The 17,035-nt window shown below is 39.8% G+C and overlaps 2 protein-coding genes across 4 annotated transcripts; both read right to left on the bottom strand.

Annotated features, from left to right (window-relative positions):
• Nucleotides 1-830: 830 nt before the first annotated feature.
• On the bottom strand, nucleotides 831-4,109 carry LOC127946740 (early growth response protein 1-like). The gene is made up of 2 exons (XM_052543510.1): nucleotides 3,751-4,109; nucleotides 831-3,546 (listed from the first exon to the last, which is right to left on the bottom strand). Exons 1-2 carry the CDS (start codon nucleotides 3,905-3,907, stop codon nucleotides 2,282-2,284), a joined length of 1,422 nt encoding a protein of 473 aa, XP_052399470.1. The 5' UTR covers nucleotides 3,908-4,109; the 3' UTR covers nucleotides 831-2,281.
• Nucleotides 4,110-10,426: 6,317 nt separating this feature from the next.
• Nucleotides 10,427-15,751, bottom strand: LOC128019106 (mannosyl-oligosaccharide glucosidase-like). Of its 3 annotated transcripts, none has more exons than XM_052605137.1 (5): nucleotides 15,500-15,751; nucleotides 14,715-15,089; nucleotides 14,388-14,611; nucleotides 13,697-13,890; nucleotides 10,427-13,473 (listed from the first exon to the last, which is right to left on the bottom strand). In XM_052605137.1, exons 2-5 carry the CDS (start codon nucleotides 15,061-15,063, stop codon nucleotides 11,709-11,711), a joined length of 2,532 nt encoding a protein of 843 aa, XP_052461097.1. In that variant the 5' UTR covers nucleotides 15,064-15,089; nucleotides 15,500-15,751; the 3' UTR covers nucleotides 10,427-11,708. The 3 variants fall into 3 exon arrangements, with proteins under 3 accessions (XP_052461097.1, XP_052461086.1, XP_052461076.1); XM_052605126.1 differs by having other exon boundaries at nucleotides 14,715-15,121; nucleotides 15,510-15,750; XM_052605116.1 differs by having other exon boundaries at nucleotides 14,715-15,121; nucleotides 15,500-15,749.
• Nucleotides 15,752-17,035: the final 1,284 nt, after the last annotated feature.

The raw sequence follows: 17,035 nt of genomic DNA, 5'->3' as shown, positions 1-17,035 counted from the left end.
TTGGGTTCCCGGAAGAACCTTTCGGTGAACAGTCTTTAAAAGAACCATTTTTTTTTCTCAGCGTGAGAAACATTTAAGGTTCTCCATGGAACCATCAATGCCAGTGAAGAACATTTGTTTTTAAAGGTTTCAAAAAGGGATATTCACAGCAAATCATAGAAGATTCTTTTCAACTAACAGTTCTTGAAAAAAAAAAAAATTCTTAGTGAGAGGAATATTTTAATAGGATTTTAAAGGTTCTTCACTGAGCAATCGATGCGATTAAAGTACCTTCATTTTTAAAAGTGTAGGCTTCCATCTCTTCTCCTCCATATTGAAAACGTGAATATCATTCATAGATAAAGTGCTGCACTATAACTATAAGCCACTACAGTACAAAAGCAGCACTTAAACACTTGTCAATCCATGACACACCCTGTTCCAAAGAGGACAGTGATAGCATCAGAGGAGATCTATGCCACAGTTTGATCAAATTCATTATGCTGAAATGTAACTGCGCTGTCCATCACTCGCTGATCACTGACAGTAGCTAGAGTGTCAGGAAGACAGCACAGGCTCTTACGCACTGGAGTGGGAGCCAGCGATGTACTGCCAGCGGGACACGTCATGCGTACAGGGCAGCGTACATGCTGAGGAGTCCCTATTGCTGCTGCTTAGCACTTGGTGACAGATTGCAAGAGCCCAGAGCCATGCAGTGTAGATGTATGCATGAGAAGGACAGGAGGGATGGGAGGAGTATATACAAAATCACATTTATAGCAAAATTTGCTTCCAGTATCATTTGAATGACCACTCTCAGTAAAAAGCTTTCTCCTTAAACACCTCAAGAAATGGTTTTATTCATAAATATTTGTCATAAAAATAACAAACATCAATGTTCATCCAAAGTATTTTGTATAAATGGTCTTGATATGTACAAAATCATCACTCCAGTATAATTATTATAACATAAGGCAAGTTCACATTTTCTACATTTCCCCATTACCTATATTGAATAATTCAGCTAGTACAATGGAAAAGCTTTTAGACTGAAAGGCATGTTGAAACTGTTCTAGTATCATGTGAAAGAACTATTGAAATCTGCAGCAACGTATGCCATCTAATCACTCAACAGCAGTGTCGAACCCTGTGCTATTCTACTTTTTTCTCATCACATTGCAAAATAAAGGAGCCATGTGAACTGGATAATTCATAATTAATGAATTAGGGTCACACGGTCACACTAACACACAATTATGATCTGGTAAAAAAAGAGAGAGAGTACCTGTTATTGAATAGCAGATACCTAGGGCAGACAATGGTATTAAAATGGCTTAATACATTCAAATTATGGATTGAAGAAATTCAAGACATCTTATGCGTGGCCCGTGTTTTCCATTACACAAGGGCCACACTGAAGAAAGAAAAAAAAGAGATATAAATAGTCTTTCAGTTCAAAATAAAATGTAAAAAGTAGCACTTGTTAGAAAAATACAAATGATCATTGGCATATAAATGTATTTATTTCTTCCCACTAGCTGTGTTAATTTGACAACAGTAGAACTGGATTGTATAATTGCACAACAGAATTACTAATCGATAGAGCATAGCAACAAAAATAAACAGAGATAAAGTGAAAAATACGTTGTAAAAACCTTGGCACAAATTAATCAATAATGCCACCATGTTGTAAAACGAGGTAAATTTGACTTGTGAAGCATCAGTGATTATTAATATCACGCAAACATATACATGCATTTTTAAAGAATTCTTAATTCTTAAACAGGTGACAGCGTTAGGATAGAAAATACCAAAAAGCACGAATTAAAACAACTTTAAGTTCAAAAGTGGAGATAAGTGCAATACATTCCAGCTGTGCGTTTTACTGCCGCATTACAATGCAAGGTCGAGGTTGGAGCTGTTCCATAGTGAAAGTGCTGAACTGCAGTTCATGTGTTCTGCAAAAGACGCTCCTCGAATAAGAAATATAATGGTCTAGGACAAACTGTAAATAAAAAATACTCGATTTAAGTTGCTGCACACACCCCAAGCTGCACGCAAGGTTCAGTGTGGGTGGTCTTGGTTTAAAATTCTATTCCCTATTTCACAAAAAGGGATCTGTCACCTCAGTGGACCTTTACGCTCACGCGGATCGCTTGAATCAGTTGCCACGACGTACTATTGAGCTTTGGAGTTGTATTCTGTAGCTTAAGCAACTGTTTTAGTAAGCTTGAATCTTCCAAGACGGTAAGATTTGACATCACGCACAACGAGCGCTCATTACGCCTTTCACGAGTTTCGCTTAAATGGCCTCTGGCAAAGTGAATGGCCACGCGTTGACTACTTGTGGCTTCAACTCCATCTTTTCTTTCTGTTTGAGATGCACCCGACCGTGTCGTTTCCTTTCGTCGCTCCTAGCAAAGCGTTTGCCGCACACATCGCAAGAAAAGGGCTTCTCGCCGGTATGAGTGCGGGTGTGCGTGGTCAGATGGTCGCTTCTACTGAAGCTCCGCAAACAGATGCGGCACTGGAAAGGTTTGTGTCCCGTGTGGATGCGGATGTGCCTGTTGAGCTCATCCGACCGAGAGAAGCGCCGGTCGCAGGTCTCCATTGGACACGTGAAGGGTTTTTCCTTGGCCTGTCCGGTAGAGGAAGCAGGGCTTTTTCTTACACGGTTAGGTTTTTGAGCCCGTGTGTAAGTTTGACTGAAAGACTCCGGCAATAATGATGAATACAGTACCGAGTCTATTGTGGAAGTCGAATAGTTCGTTTCGCAACTCGACTGGAGTTCAATATTTGGAAAAATTGTTGGTTTTAAAATACTGGTGGGTGGGATATCCATAACTGGAGTGGAGTAGTTAAACATGGGAGCGCTGAAGCCCTGTGTGCACGCATCTCCAAAGCACTGCTCTTGTTTCAGGGTACTCTCCACTTTGAATTCAGTCTCTGGGTTTGAACAAATTGGAGAATAAGAGTCCAACAGGTCTTTCACGTCTACCTGTTGTTGATCAGTTTGAAAACTATTCGACATGGAGAACGGCTCTGACTGGAAGCCAGCATCCAAGTACGACTTATGGAATGCCCCCCACTCATAACAGCTGCTCTCGAATTCATTTTTGATGACTACCGGGAACGTCGCGCTCTCAGACAGCGGCTCCGCGTCTTGCGCAGAGGAGGCAAAGTTTAAATGCGCTGCAGCGGAGTCTTGGGCCTGCGCGGCAGTCTGAGAGTCCGAGTAGCTTTGGCCTGCCTGTCCCGGGGAATACAGCGGCGGGGTGGTGCACGTGGAGGCCTGCGTCTGGACGCCTTCGTCACCGAAACTGCTACGGCTTGCGTTCATCGTACCGTCTGCACACTGATGCGCATCCGAGACCGGGGTAGTTGAGATGCCAACGATTTCGGTGATCATGTTGAGCAGTGTTTCCGTGCTGCAAGGTGTTCCTTGAGCTGTTTCCACGTAGAAGCTGCCTGAGTAAGCTAAGGAGGTTGTGTAGCTTTCTTTCGGACCCTGACAGGAGTTATACTGATCTGTACTCGTGGGCTCCGTTTTGGGGGTAATAGGCGCACCTAACGTGGTGAAAAAAAAAGAGAAGGAAAAAAAGACATGCATGCGTCAATACCTTCAGTGAAATGTGCAATCAGTTATATAACTATATAGTTTCATGAGTGGCTTGAATGAACTTGCATATTATTATTTTTTCACACAGCAGTACTGATATCTGCTCTTTAATAAACAGAGCTAAGATTTGTAAAAATCTGCCAGAAACTCACCGTGTGCAAACTGGGCAGGTGCTGTTCTTCCAGAATCCATGAAAACATTCTGGCTGTCTTTGGAGCCGTGAGTTTCCATCCCTATCGCAGAACTGTTACAGTTTTCAAACTGAGAGTAGAAAGAATCTTGAGAGTTCAAATCCATGTTGTTAAGCATCTTTCCGTTAATGGCTTTCCAATGGCTGTCAGACCGAGCAGGTTATTGATAAATGGGTATTGCAAACACAAGAAAAAGCAAAAACCGATCCGATAGTTAAGTCCGTGAAAGCGTTCGTCCAAAAAAGAAATGTAAATACTTTGGAATTCCCCTTTTTTGATATCTGCCTCGAGGTAATAGCTCTCCAGCTGTCTGTTGATGTGTAGATCTGTTGATTCTCACACCAACGGCTTCCCAACGCTCGGCTTTTATACACTCCGTCTCACCGATCAGCCCTCCTCTCCATTCATTGTCTCCAGTGAGAGGATTCCCCGCTGCGTGTCATCTTCGTGACCATAAATGGACAGAGGATATGACGGGCTTCCCCAAAAAAGGAGAATTACGGTTCTGACGCTTCAGTAAGACTGTCGTTAAGTGTACGGGAACGACGGAGAGCCAGGCTTAAGCTATGAATGTTTCTTAGCTAATTCAGACGAAAGCACTAGACTGCGTTTTCGTAGACATCTGAAAACGGAAAGAGTTTCGTAAAAAGCTCATTTTCATGTTCAGTCTCTTTCAAAATCAGCCTCTAAAAATTCGACATCGAATTCAATCCATTTCCTTTCATTTCGTTTTATGAACGTCTTGTAAAACTTAATTTACTCCTATGTGTTTAACAAACATAAACGTTCACGACATTCTGTTGTTTATAGCGCCATAAAAATGTGTAAAATTAATTCAACCAATTAACTGACTGTGAACGTAGACATGTTTGTGTTTTGAAATTCAGTTTGTTAGGACATGCAAATTAGTTATGAGGTAAAAACCCATTGCAGTACGCAACAGTATATGTAGCATAAAACGTGGAAAGAAATTCTCATTTACATTTCCCTCGTTCTTTTTTAAGCGTAAATTATATTTTCACCTTATTAATGTTTTGTCATTACATTGACTAGGCTGTAAAGTTATTTCGGTCCTAAACATAAAATTTTTCCAGAACATAAGTTCGACTGATTGTACACTAGATATACTTTTACAAAGATAAAACACACTTCATAGAACACCATAAACAAGACAGAATACAAAACTAATTATAATATACAACATTAAGTAAAACGGCCCTGAGATAAATGTGGATATTTTCCTCATACAAGTAGATTGTTGAGACGCTCTGCTATCCTGTCGCGTAGAGCTGGCGGTAAAAGTGATCTGTTGTTCAGCACCATGGAGAGCGCCACTTGAAATAGAAGGCTGCTCTATTCTACAATTATAGTTCACGGCCTGCAGTCTGTGTAAAATGTTATAACGGTGAAACTCTTGTTGTCGGTCTAATATAACAGTCGAACTGATAATGGTTTCCTTTTTCCTTTGCCTTTTATTTTTTATTTATTTATTTTTGCTACATTTTTTTAATGCATTTAACTAACGCAATTCATTCAAATAGACTATACTTAAAGACCTCTTCATGAAATTTTTTTAATTTCTGAATGAAAAGTCTTTTTTACATTTTTTTAGGTTAAAATAAAAATGTCTAGGTTGTTTAATCATTAGAAAACTTTAAACAAAAGTCTCATCAACAAAAAAGCAATTATGGGGAAGTCGTGGCCTAATGGTTAGAGGGTTGGACTCCCAATCGAAGGGTTGTGAGTTCTAGTCTCGGGCCAGACGGAATTGTGGGTGGGGGTAGTGAATGAACAGCTCTCTCTTCACCTTCAATACCACAACTTAGGTGTCCTTGAGCAAGGCATCGAACCCTGAACTGCTCCCTGGGTGCCGCAGCATAAATGGCTGCCCACTGCTCCGTGTGTGTTCACAGTGTGTGTGTGTGTTCACTGCTCTGTGTGTGTGCATTTCGGATGGGTTAAATGCAGAGCACAAATTCGGAGTATGGGTCACCATACTTGGCTGAATGTCACTTCACTGCATAAGTTGGCCTTATTCTTTATAAAATATAAATATAATTTTTTTTTTTTTTTTTTTACTTTTTATAAGTTTAAAACTTTAATAAGTTTTTTGTAACTTTTTAAGGAACAGCTTAAACAGCTCTATAAGCTCAAGTTTATTTATTATTATTTACTCAAATCATGTGTGTGTCTGTCTGACAAATTGTTATTAAAACAAATGTTTTTTAAATGAATAAATTCATTTATATATATTTTTTAATAAGTTAATTTTGTTTAATGTTTAAATTTATGTAATAATAATAATAATAATAATAATAAAAATCTTCTGATATTGGGAATCTTTATTTGTCACTGACCCATGTACTGTTGTCAAATCTAGGCTAATTTCTAGGATTTTGCCTCTTCAACAAGAAATGATGGGAATATTGAGTTACTGAACAATATCTAAAACATATTTTCTAAGAAGGCATTTCATAAGAACAAAAAAAGTAGCCTAGATTTTAGATTAGTAAAATTAAAGTTATGTTTTGCAGCTTCTAAGCCAAATGTTCTAAAAATTACAACAGTGGCACATGAAAACTCCTACACTGGTGGCTTTACTCTACAACTACAATTCCCTGTTGCAAAATCCAGTTAAATCTGGAAACGGTTTTGGAACATAGTAGCTGGCTGATCAGCCGCCATGCTCAAAAACTACCAGCTACCAGCCAGGTCTACCAGCTTGGAGCAGCTAATGATCAGAGCTATCATGTTCCAAAATACAGCTACCAGCCTAAGCAATACTTTATGGCTTGGTTTGCAAAACCTCTGTTTAAAAAAACAAAAAACAAAAAAAAAAAACATGTTGGACAATGATGTCTTCTTGTCCTGTAATAGGTAGGTGAAAACTTTATGAGAATTTTAGGTGCCTTTAAAATCACTAGAGAACTGTGTTTGCCCCATCCAACTGTGCAGTAATAGCTGTGACTGTTACTCTTGTGCAGTATTACTTTGCATAGGCCACTGGAGCACCAATGGAGGACAAAAAGAGATGAGGAAGAATATGTTGAGCAGTGGGCTGAAAAAAGCGAGGCACTTATTTAACACATGCCTACTCAAGTATCCTTTGTTCACTAAATCTATTTATGTATTTTTCTTTTATGGCATTTTTTATATATATTGAACAGCATGTGCATACAATAGTTGAAAATATTGGCAGTTGCAGTCTTTTTTTATTTGTTTTGGAACAGCACTGAGTAAATAGATTGACCATGTGGGCCCATTTAGGCAAGGTTTCCATAAATGCATTTGACCGGTGACAAAGAAACAGCCATTTGGATTATGGAACTGGCTTTGGTGGTGAATGAAATATTCTTCTTCTTATGAGGATACAAAATCACACTTAACAACTAGTTTGACATTTTCTGGAGGTAACTGTTCGCATCACACTACTTTCCCCTATTTGAGCCCCTACTATCCCCCTCTCCAGTGGTCTCTTCCAGTTGACCTAAACCTATTAAAAAGCTCTCCTCTTAAAGAGTTCATAACACTGAGACGCTGTTGTGATAACTGCCGAGTAGTGCTCACCTCTCGCCTCTGCAAAATGTCACGGAGCTCAGTAATGGATTTATGTAATTCCTGCACTTACCAAGATTATTATACCAAAGAAATGCAATGAAGGTAAAAGTGTAATGAGACCATCGATCTGTCAGTATTTTCTTAAAAGTTTGTCTGAGCTTGCACTGCAACATCAGATTTTTCAAGCCAATTCAGTGTTTTAAAAGAATCAAATGGCAAAATAGATGTCTGTAGATAATATTGGTTTTCCAGTACAGTATAAGCTCCTGCAAGTGCAGTGCATATGAAAATGAAATGAATATTGTATCTACAATGTCTTCCCTTTTTTTTCATGCTCATGATCCATCTGTTCATAGCAGCATTTTGCAGAACACTAACAACACCATTATCAAATGGTATAATCGTATCAACACATAATTTGACTAATTCCCAAGGCAATGATTGGGCTTGAAGGAAGAAGCAGCGCTACAAAGAGAAAGTTGGAAAATATTGCATCTAACAGTACAAAAACAGAGCAATAAAAAGGAGCAACGAAGACTGATGTAAAATATTATGATAAAATAAGTTATTTATTATTGCAAAAAGCTTAGGCTCAAGCTTATGGGCTTGAAATGCATGAAGACATACTGAAAAGAGAGGCTTTGGAGTACATTCAAGAATGTCTGATAGATTTTCAAGAGGCAGAGGAATCGTACGCCCTCCACATCACATTTCTGTAGCATGTCCCATATTACAAACCCCCCAATGGCACCGGATGAAGGCTCATCTTCCTCAAATCATAGCAACAAGGAGAAACCGGAAAAAAAGGGATTGGGAGAGCTAACATCAGAGTTTCCATGAACGGAAACACGACTCAATGCAAGCTTGCATCATGCTGCCAAATAATTTAGCTTTCTTTTCCCTTTCAATCACAATCCCATGCATGACCACGCTCCAGCGCTTGAACCCCTTTCAGAAAGCACAGATCTTTCGATCACTCTCCACCATCTATGGAGTGTGGGAGTGGGGTTAGGGAAGCCCGAATGCAGAACCGAAACCCCACTCAGCGAGCTGCAGGTTTTCCTTGCAGTTCCAGAAATACACCCTTGTGCTCGCCCACCCTTGTCCCCAGACAACCATCCTCGCCTTTCAGGCTGGGAGGGGCCGGAGCTTAGGCTTTCTTCCTGATCGTGACTGTGGAGGGTTCCAGCAGTTCCCCGCCCGCTCTGACTGACACCCCCTCATTCCCAGCAACCTCTTCTCTACTCTGAGCCACAGCTACAGAGCATACCAGCAGGCCAATCTCTCCTCCAGCTACCTGGAGTTATCTAATCCTGATAAATGAGGATAAATTAGCTTAACACCACTGCGACAGGGCTCACTTCTTGTTACACAGCATGGCGTTCATTGTTGTAGCACTCATGCTTGTTAAAGGGATGATGCCCATAACTTTTCCCTCAACTTCCCAGCTGCCACCTGAGCCATTTGGAGAAATCAACAAACTCATTGTGCACTTGCATGGCAGTCCTCTTCCTACTGTGTAATTCGAGCAGCTAGCACTCCGTATTTCTTCAGGAAGCAGACTTCATAAAGCCTGACCCTGTCAAGGCGATTCAATAAAAGCCTGTAAAAGAATTCACCTTTTCTGAGGGACAATTGCAGACTGAAAAGGAATGAGTCTATTGAAACAGATTGCACTGCTGCTATGAGGAAACCAAATAAGAATGTGGCGTCTTTCTCTCTCTCTCTCTCTCTTTCCTCGCTAACATAAGTAACTATGGTAACAGGCGCTCTGCATGGCACTGCTTCCACAAGCTCTCCAGAAATAAAACTGTTGGGCTAAGAGCGAGCGGGTAAAGACAAAAGATCCCGAGCGCCACTATTTATAGAGGCAGGCTTACATAATTGCCACACAGACCAAAGCTGGCAAAGGGAGGGTGGGTTTTGGGGTGAGTGGCACTGGGGCACCAGCCCTAGAATCGAGTGTGCGAGAGTGCTGTCTGGAGGCTACACTGAAGATTATGAGCAAGCATGAAAGGCTACAGGAGGGGGAGGAAGTGGGAAAGAAAGAGTTTGAACAGAGAGGTGGAAAGGCAATGGTGGATTGAATTTGATGGTTGCACTGCTAAAGGGTGAACGCTCAGCATACATGTGCTTGGTGATCAGCAACTCAAGCTCCCATGAGACGCATATTAGCCTGTGGTGGTGGGAGATGTTCGCCACTGGACGTCACTGGTTCAGTGATTACATCACCACTCCATTCTCTGAGGTAAGAAGTGCTTATGACAGATGGAAAGAATGCTGTCAGGGATAACAAACACAAGGTTTTACCCACTGGCACTGTGAGCCACACTCACTACATTCCACACAAAATCAAGAGAACACAGCTGAGGGCCTGAGACGAAAACGTCACAATATGTTTAGCTAATGATACTGATTGAAGTAGAACCGGACAAGTCTTCTATTGTTGATACAGTACCTTGTTTAAAAGAGAACGCTGAAAGACCCGGTGTCAGAAAATACATTTGTTTAACGCACCGAGTGTGACTAAATGGCTCCCCCTATCAGTCGTGCACAGTCATACACCCTCCACACTATAATATTGATTCTTTTGAGCTTGACTGAATGAGGTGTGAATGAACATCCCCATTGTTATCCATCGGTTGATATAATCAGCAATTAAAACTTTCACACTTCATGAAACAGGAAGCTTTGAGAATGTAATGTAATAATTGTCAATTACGGGGCAAAAAAAGTGTGACTCACGTAAATATGCCCCAACTACTCTTACCAATAGATGCAAACAGAGGCTCGGGATCTCATCAATGCGCAAATGGAGGCACTCTGACTCATCTATTTATGCTTGTGCGTTAGATCTGGCTAATGCTGTTTTGGCTATTATCCCATTGTACCGTGCGCCTGAGAAGAGGGAGGGGGATTGCGCATTGAGTGCTTTAGTCACACCAAACAACCAAAAACTACAAGGGCTGGGAGATGCATTTCAAATGGCAATACCCATGAGGGCACACATGCTATGATGCCCAAAGGGAATGAAAATATAGAAGGAGATGTGTGTTTATATCATCATTCGTCATATTGCTCACGTTGCCACGTGGTTCTTTCACGGTGTTAAAATATGTTGAAGTAAAATAAATAATAAAACAATGTGAAATACAGCATGATTCATCAACAGGCTTGTCTCCAAAACACTACTGATGCAACCAGGAGAGTGTAAACAGAGTTATGTCAACTCTTTTGAACTTTCCCTCCGATCATCATCATCAAAAACACACTTAAACAATCACAATTAATCTACAAATTTGAATTTCTTTAAAAAAATAAAAATAATAATAATAATAATAATAACAACAACAACAATAAATAGCAATATAATTTTCTGTTTAAAAAAAATCTAAACTTTTTTTTAGAAAGTAACTCCATACATTCAAATAGAAAATAAAAAAGGAAGAAAATATTCTGGAAAACAATGCCATACGATGCTGAAAAATTTGATTGGTTTATAGATTAACATATTCTTGTTGATGCTTCCAAGACTATCACTATACTATTCCAAGACACTGTACATGTAGACACAGGGAGAGAATATATATACACTTTTCCAGCAAAACAATATCAGCTTTCATATTCAAACTTGTTTTTAGTATATAAACATTTCTTCAAATGTTTTTACACTTCTAACCAAAATTGTTAAAGAACAATTAAACTGAGCTGGAATAAGTTTAAGTGTATTGTAAATGTAAAGATTGTTCAGACTAACTGTGGCATGACAAAGACTAAAAATAAGTTAAAATATGTCTTGACCAAACAGAAAGAATCAATTCAGTATATTCCTTTTTCTGTCACTGCAATTCAACTTGCTGTGAATTGTGGTCAATTCAATGCAAATTCTAAAATATGAATTATATTCAGTATAAAGAGAGCAAATCTCCAACCCTATTTATAATCAGAGTAAATTACATAACACTTTTTTTTTATATAAATAAAGAGATATGACTGTAATATAAAGTATAGGATTCAATTAATCAGAAAATGGTTTTATAATAAGTTTTTAATTTATTCTGTTAAATGAAGCCAAACAGCAATGGACCGAGATAAGAGCACGGTCTCCTCCTGGTTCACACAGATGATATGGTTTTGTCTGATCCAGAAAAAGCCTACGGCATTTTGAACCTGAGGATATAATCACATTTAACTGGACGTAAATCTGAAATATTTAAAGAGGACTGTTCATTATTATATTAAAGTATCAAATAAAAAAAATCCAATTATCTAAATTATGTAAAAATGAATTACACTGTTGTAATAAACATATGGCACCAGTTGATCTTGATTTATCATTCTGATTCTGGCTGCTACTGATTTTAATACTCTTCAGCCATTATCAGTACAGTCAGAGCTGACCAGCCAGTAAAGGGGTGGCTACCCTGCCCCCTTCCAGTGCTATCATTGTACTGTTCCCAGATGTATCCAGTTTCCATATACTGCTTGTAAACATTATTGATAAGGTTAGTCCTGAGCTCTTGATATAGGGTAGCTGCCTTCTTTTTGTACGGCCCTTCTATGCTGCCATAGTGATGCAGTGCTCTAACTGCCAGGTAGTTGATGTTGATCCAGATCGGTCCTCGCCAGTAGGGGGCATCATGTTCCGTGTTCCTCTTCATGTAGAGGGGATCTGAGTGCGAGAGCGAGCGCAGGCCATATGGTGTCCAAAGGCGTTCAGGATCCTGAATGTCCCGCAAAATATGCTCTATTTTTGGCGAAACTGGTTTCAGAATTTGCAGCAAAAACGGAAAAAGGCTAACATAGCCTAAAGCATTCACGTACTGGAGCTTAGGGGCTTTACGAACAGAGCGAACCAACCGTGTGACTGGGTACTGGTGACGTGGTTGTCCAGGAGGCACAAACACTTTCTCCTGCTGAAGTGAGACCGCCTGGGTGTGATTTCCATAATCACTGAAGGCGTGCAGATTCTCGGACCAATGCAGTTTGTTTAATAGATCATTATTGCTCAGAGTACGGTGGGTGTTTTCGTACACCAGGTGGGGCTCCCCAAGTATTCGTGCCACATTCGCCATGATGCCAGAGGCCAGGGTCATCCAGCAATACAAGTCCACATGCCTCTCATCGGCAGATGGGTGGGAAGCCCGCGGGTAGTCGTCCAGGCCAGAGGTCAGGGTCTTGGGATTTAGGAAAAGGTTGGTGTCTTTGTCCCGGCCTCGCCAGCGGTAGGAGTTGGCCATTGGTCCAGCTTGTGTGGTATTAAACCACTCGAACCAAACCTGCAGTCTTGGGTACAACCTTCTCAGGAAAGGAATCATGGTTTGAGAGGACGACAACTCTGGTTGAGCATCCAGCTGCTCTAGTAACTCCTGTAGGGCCAGGAAGAGCGTGGGCGGGTTAGCGTTTTCGTTGTGCTGCACTATAAACTCAGACGGTACTTTGCTGCGTGCTTCATCATCCAAGATTTGTTCGCGTGGGATCCATCCCTCTATATTGATAAGATCAAGCCAGTGTGCAATGACTTCCTTTGTTAACTGAGTGTCCCATTTGCTGATGAGAAGTTGATGAAATCCTTCATCCCAAAGAAAGCCCCTTGGAAAGAAAGAGCGAGATGGTACTGCCGTAAACAGCGGACCCTCAGGGTAAAGTACAGGGTGCTCATTATAAACCGACTGAACCACCGACTGTCCGAAGAAATATCCCATGCCACCAAGCATATTGCTTAAAGCTGCCTTAGCAAATTTAATCTGTGAAGATGTGAAGCCTTTAGCTTGGAGGCCAAATGTACTCTCAAACCTCTCGTCAAATGCCACCTTACGCTTCTCCAGCTCATCTGTAAGCATCGAGCCCACAAGTTGATTCGGTCGGTCCCAGAAGCTCCCGGATTCAAACAAAACTTCAATCTGGAAAGGGGTTTGAACTGTTACTTGATGCACCACAAAATCACTCTCCATCTTAAGATCGTTCTGTTGGTTCTGGTGGTTAGTGACTTTGTAAGAATCCACAGCAAAATAAAATCTTTTTTCACCTTTGGGAGGACTGAATTCAAACTTGTGATTTAGGCTGTTCTTCACAATATCTGTTAGCTGATCAAGGCCAGGGCTCTTCGTTTGCAAGTAATTATATCTGAAAAAAAGAGAGTAAAACAATACAGCAACTTGTTAAAATAATAATGACAGAAAACCTTATTATCATATTGTTTTCTCACAGTCCTCCATTCTGTTCATCTAAGAATCATACTAATAGTGTGCTAAACTGCTAAAAACCTACAATTCTCCCTATAACTAATTATATTGTTCATAAACCTACTTGCTACAAAAGCTTGTAGTGCACAATAAATGTAAGATACCTGGCATATTTGCCACTAGCACCTTCCCCTGCAGTGGGCTTGCCAAATGTGATCTTGAAGTTGCCAAGCTCCTCAGATGTTCCAGTCACAGAGCTCAAGCGATGTTTCTCCTCTACATGAGCCTGCAAGGACCCCTGAACATCTGTAGCAGTGTAGAACATCAGCGAGATCACAGGAGCCGAGGAAGCAGTGCTCTGCCAATCAGAAATAAAAGACAGATTTGAAGTGATTTTTATACTATAATTAATAAAAATATCATTATCTTTTATCCCAGTGGCTGTGAAGTTGTTAAATAGAGGAAGTATGAAGCTGTAATTTTATGTATCAATATTCTGTGTATTTTGTGAATTGTATTTGTCTAATGTGTGTACTGTATGGTTGCAGAATGGGAGATGGGCCAAGACACATTTCCCTACTGGGGACAATAAAAGTTCACCTTACCTTACCTTACCCAATTATAAATGCTTTGTGTTTATCAGAAGTAACCACTTTATATCATATTATATCATATTAAAGGAACTACAAGAAAACTGTAATGTTAAGTGGATCTGATGTATGTCTACCATACTCTACAGTATCTGACCGTCAGAAATCCATGCAAATTGTATATGTTCTATTAAATTTCATGTAATTAATTTTGTATTGGATTGGCTGTTAAACACACAAACTCAGAGCATTACTCTTAACTTACATGTTGTTTTGCAGTAATCCTCCAAGTCCAGTCTCCACCATGGTCTCCACCCATACGCTTCACAAACTCTGTGGTCAGGGTGAACTCACGGTCATGTACCTCTTGGACTCCAAAAGAAACTCCGTCATGCATCAGCCATCCGTAGCCCAGCAAATGGTCCCCTTGCTCACAAGTGTGCCTCAGATTTCCATCCATTTCAGCAAACTGACGCATCCACATTAAGCCTAATCAAATCAGTAGGACACGGCAGGCTTGTAATAACATCACAAAAAGACAAGTAAAAATATAGAAATGTTGCATTAAGATAAAATGTGAATAACACCCCACCTGTCACAACAGATCTGGGACTTCTTGTTTTCATCCCAAAGTAGACCTGGGGCCGATAGGTACCCCAATATCTTTCAGGAGACACATCAGGACTTGAGCTATTAGCATCCAAGACCCGTGGAGAGGGGTGCAAGGTCACAACCCTCCTGGCCAAGGATGAGCGCATATAAAGGGCGTAGAAGAACCAGATGAGACTGAAGATACACAAACCGATGGATATATTGATAAACATCTTCCCGATGTCAGCTTTCTTCTTTTTCTCCTTGCGTAAAGGAGCAGGTGTTTTTTCCTCCTTTCTTGGGTTAGGTACTCCATCACCTGCTGCAACCCTCTTCCTCCGCCTTCCCATCTTTCTTTTGACCTGACCAAGCTGGTCTGGGGACGACAGTCATTCAAATGTACAGTACCTGCAGATCAGCACAACTCAAGAGGTTTTGAATACAGTTAGCACAGTGACTGCAGCATAAGAAGCTAATAGTGGTCATACTGGCTTATGCACTTCTGTCCTATAGTAATGCATTTACAGAAATATATGCCCCTAAAACAGGATTAGAATTTTACACCGGTCTAAGTACAAAACGCTGCAAATTACATAAACTGCTGGCTAAATGAACAAAAGAATGAGGAAATGAATTAACGAGCGAGGCAAAGAACTGATGAATGAATGAGATTCAGCTCGTCAGTGTCTATTTAATGCGTCTGCATGTATAGTTCTTTCTGTACTAAATGTGAACTATGCAATGAGCAAAGCAACTATAACGATGCAAAGATAATTTATATTTTACCTTATGTTACCTTATGTACGTGTCAGTTCTCTACCCAATTTTGTAATCAGCAGCACGTACACTTCCGCATTGTTTTGGGAAGCTGACGACAATCGTAGATGCTTGTTCACTCATATTCAAATTAAAAGTCCCACAGAAGCGTTCTTTCGCTGACGAAGTTACATGAAAATGGGTTAGCTCAGCCAAAAATAATGTCATTAATGACTCACCCTCATGTCGTTCCAAACCCGTAAGACTTCTGTTCATCTTCGGAACACAGTTTCAAGATAAATTAGATTTAGTCCGAGAGCTCTCAGTCCTTCTTAGTGAACCGGTTGAACCTGTTCACCAAATCGAACTGAATCGTTTGAAACGGTACACATCTCCAATAAGCATTAATCCAAAAATGACTTAAGCTGTTATCTTTTTAATGTGGCTGACACTCCCTCCCGAGTTAAAACAAACCAATATCCCTGAGTAATTCATGTACTCGAACAGTACACTGACTGAACTGCTGTGAAGAGAGAACTGAAGATGAACACCGAGCCGAACCAGATAATGAACAAAAGATTGACTCGTTCATGAGTCAAGAACCGGTTGCATCTGTTTTCTTGGACTTTTGTCTTTCTTTTACGGTCTAAGGTCTTGTCCTTATAGTGAAAGGTCCGATGTTTTGTTTTTTTACCCCATTGACTTTTATCCAACTTAATGTAAGCAAGCTAATTATAGTCAGCCTTCTCTAGTTATTTATTGTGTTGTTTAATAGGCTACCTATTTGAGTTAAGTGGCTATTGAAATATGCATTTATTAAATTATTGTATTTAATGCGTTTCTATTTTGTTGTTTTTGTGTATAGTTCTGCAAAGAAAGTGTATCAACCAGACCCAGTTTAATATGGTCCCACCATTCATTGCTATAATTATCACTATGTCAATCACTGCTATTTCGACTCAAAATTTTCGAGAGTGATATCCCGAAACTCTGCAAAGTGTTAGTGTTAGAAAAACAAAACTTATACATTTTGAATGGATTATAGCCTAGAAAGCTCACAAAGAGTGCTCCCTTAAAAAGCAATAACTCTTTGTTCATCGTGATCTCACAAAGTTCTGTTATGACCAATAAATCTCTATATACTGCGCAATCAATCTATTATTAACATTGTATGTTACAATGAGAGGTTTCGATTGTTTAACTCAGCATGGAACAAAAACTATTGTGTTGTAGCCTTTAGATATGAGACAAAACCAGCATTTACTGTCAAGAGGATGATGAAAGTGTTTTCACTTGAGTAAAGTAAAAGTCCCTTTATGTGCTTTTTTTCATTTGAATATGTACAATTTCTTATGTGGTAACATATAATTTATTTGATTTTATTCGACCCAAAAATATTAACCTAATTAACCTATAGGTTACATTGATAAAATGAAATTTCTGAGATTTCAGGCTTTCTAATATTAGTCATGAAAACATGAGACCAATACTCCATACTCATAATATTCTTTCTCTAACTTATAACTATTTATCATACTGTTTATACACTTAAGTAAAACAGTATAA

Source organism: Carassius gibelio, chromosome A1, assembly GCF_023724105.1.
Source record: "Carassius gibelio isolate Cgi1373 ecotype wild population from Czech Republic chromosome A1, carGib1.2-hapl.c, whole genome shotgun sequence".
In the NCBI taxonomy this organism is placed as follows: Eukaryota; Metazoa; Chordata; class Actinopteri; order Cypriniformes; family Cyprinidae; genus Carassius; species Carassius gibelio.
The sequence above is the reverse complement of the archived record's forward strand: the minus strand, read 5'-3'. Positions and strand labels throughout refer to the sequence as shown.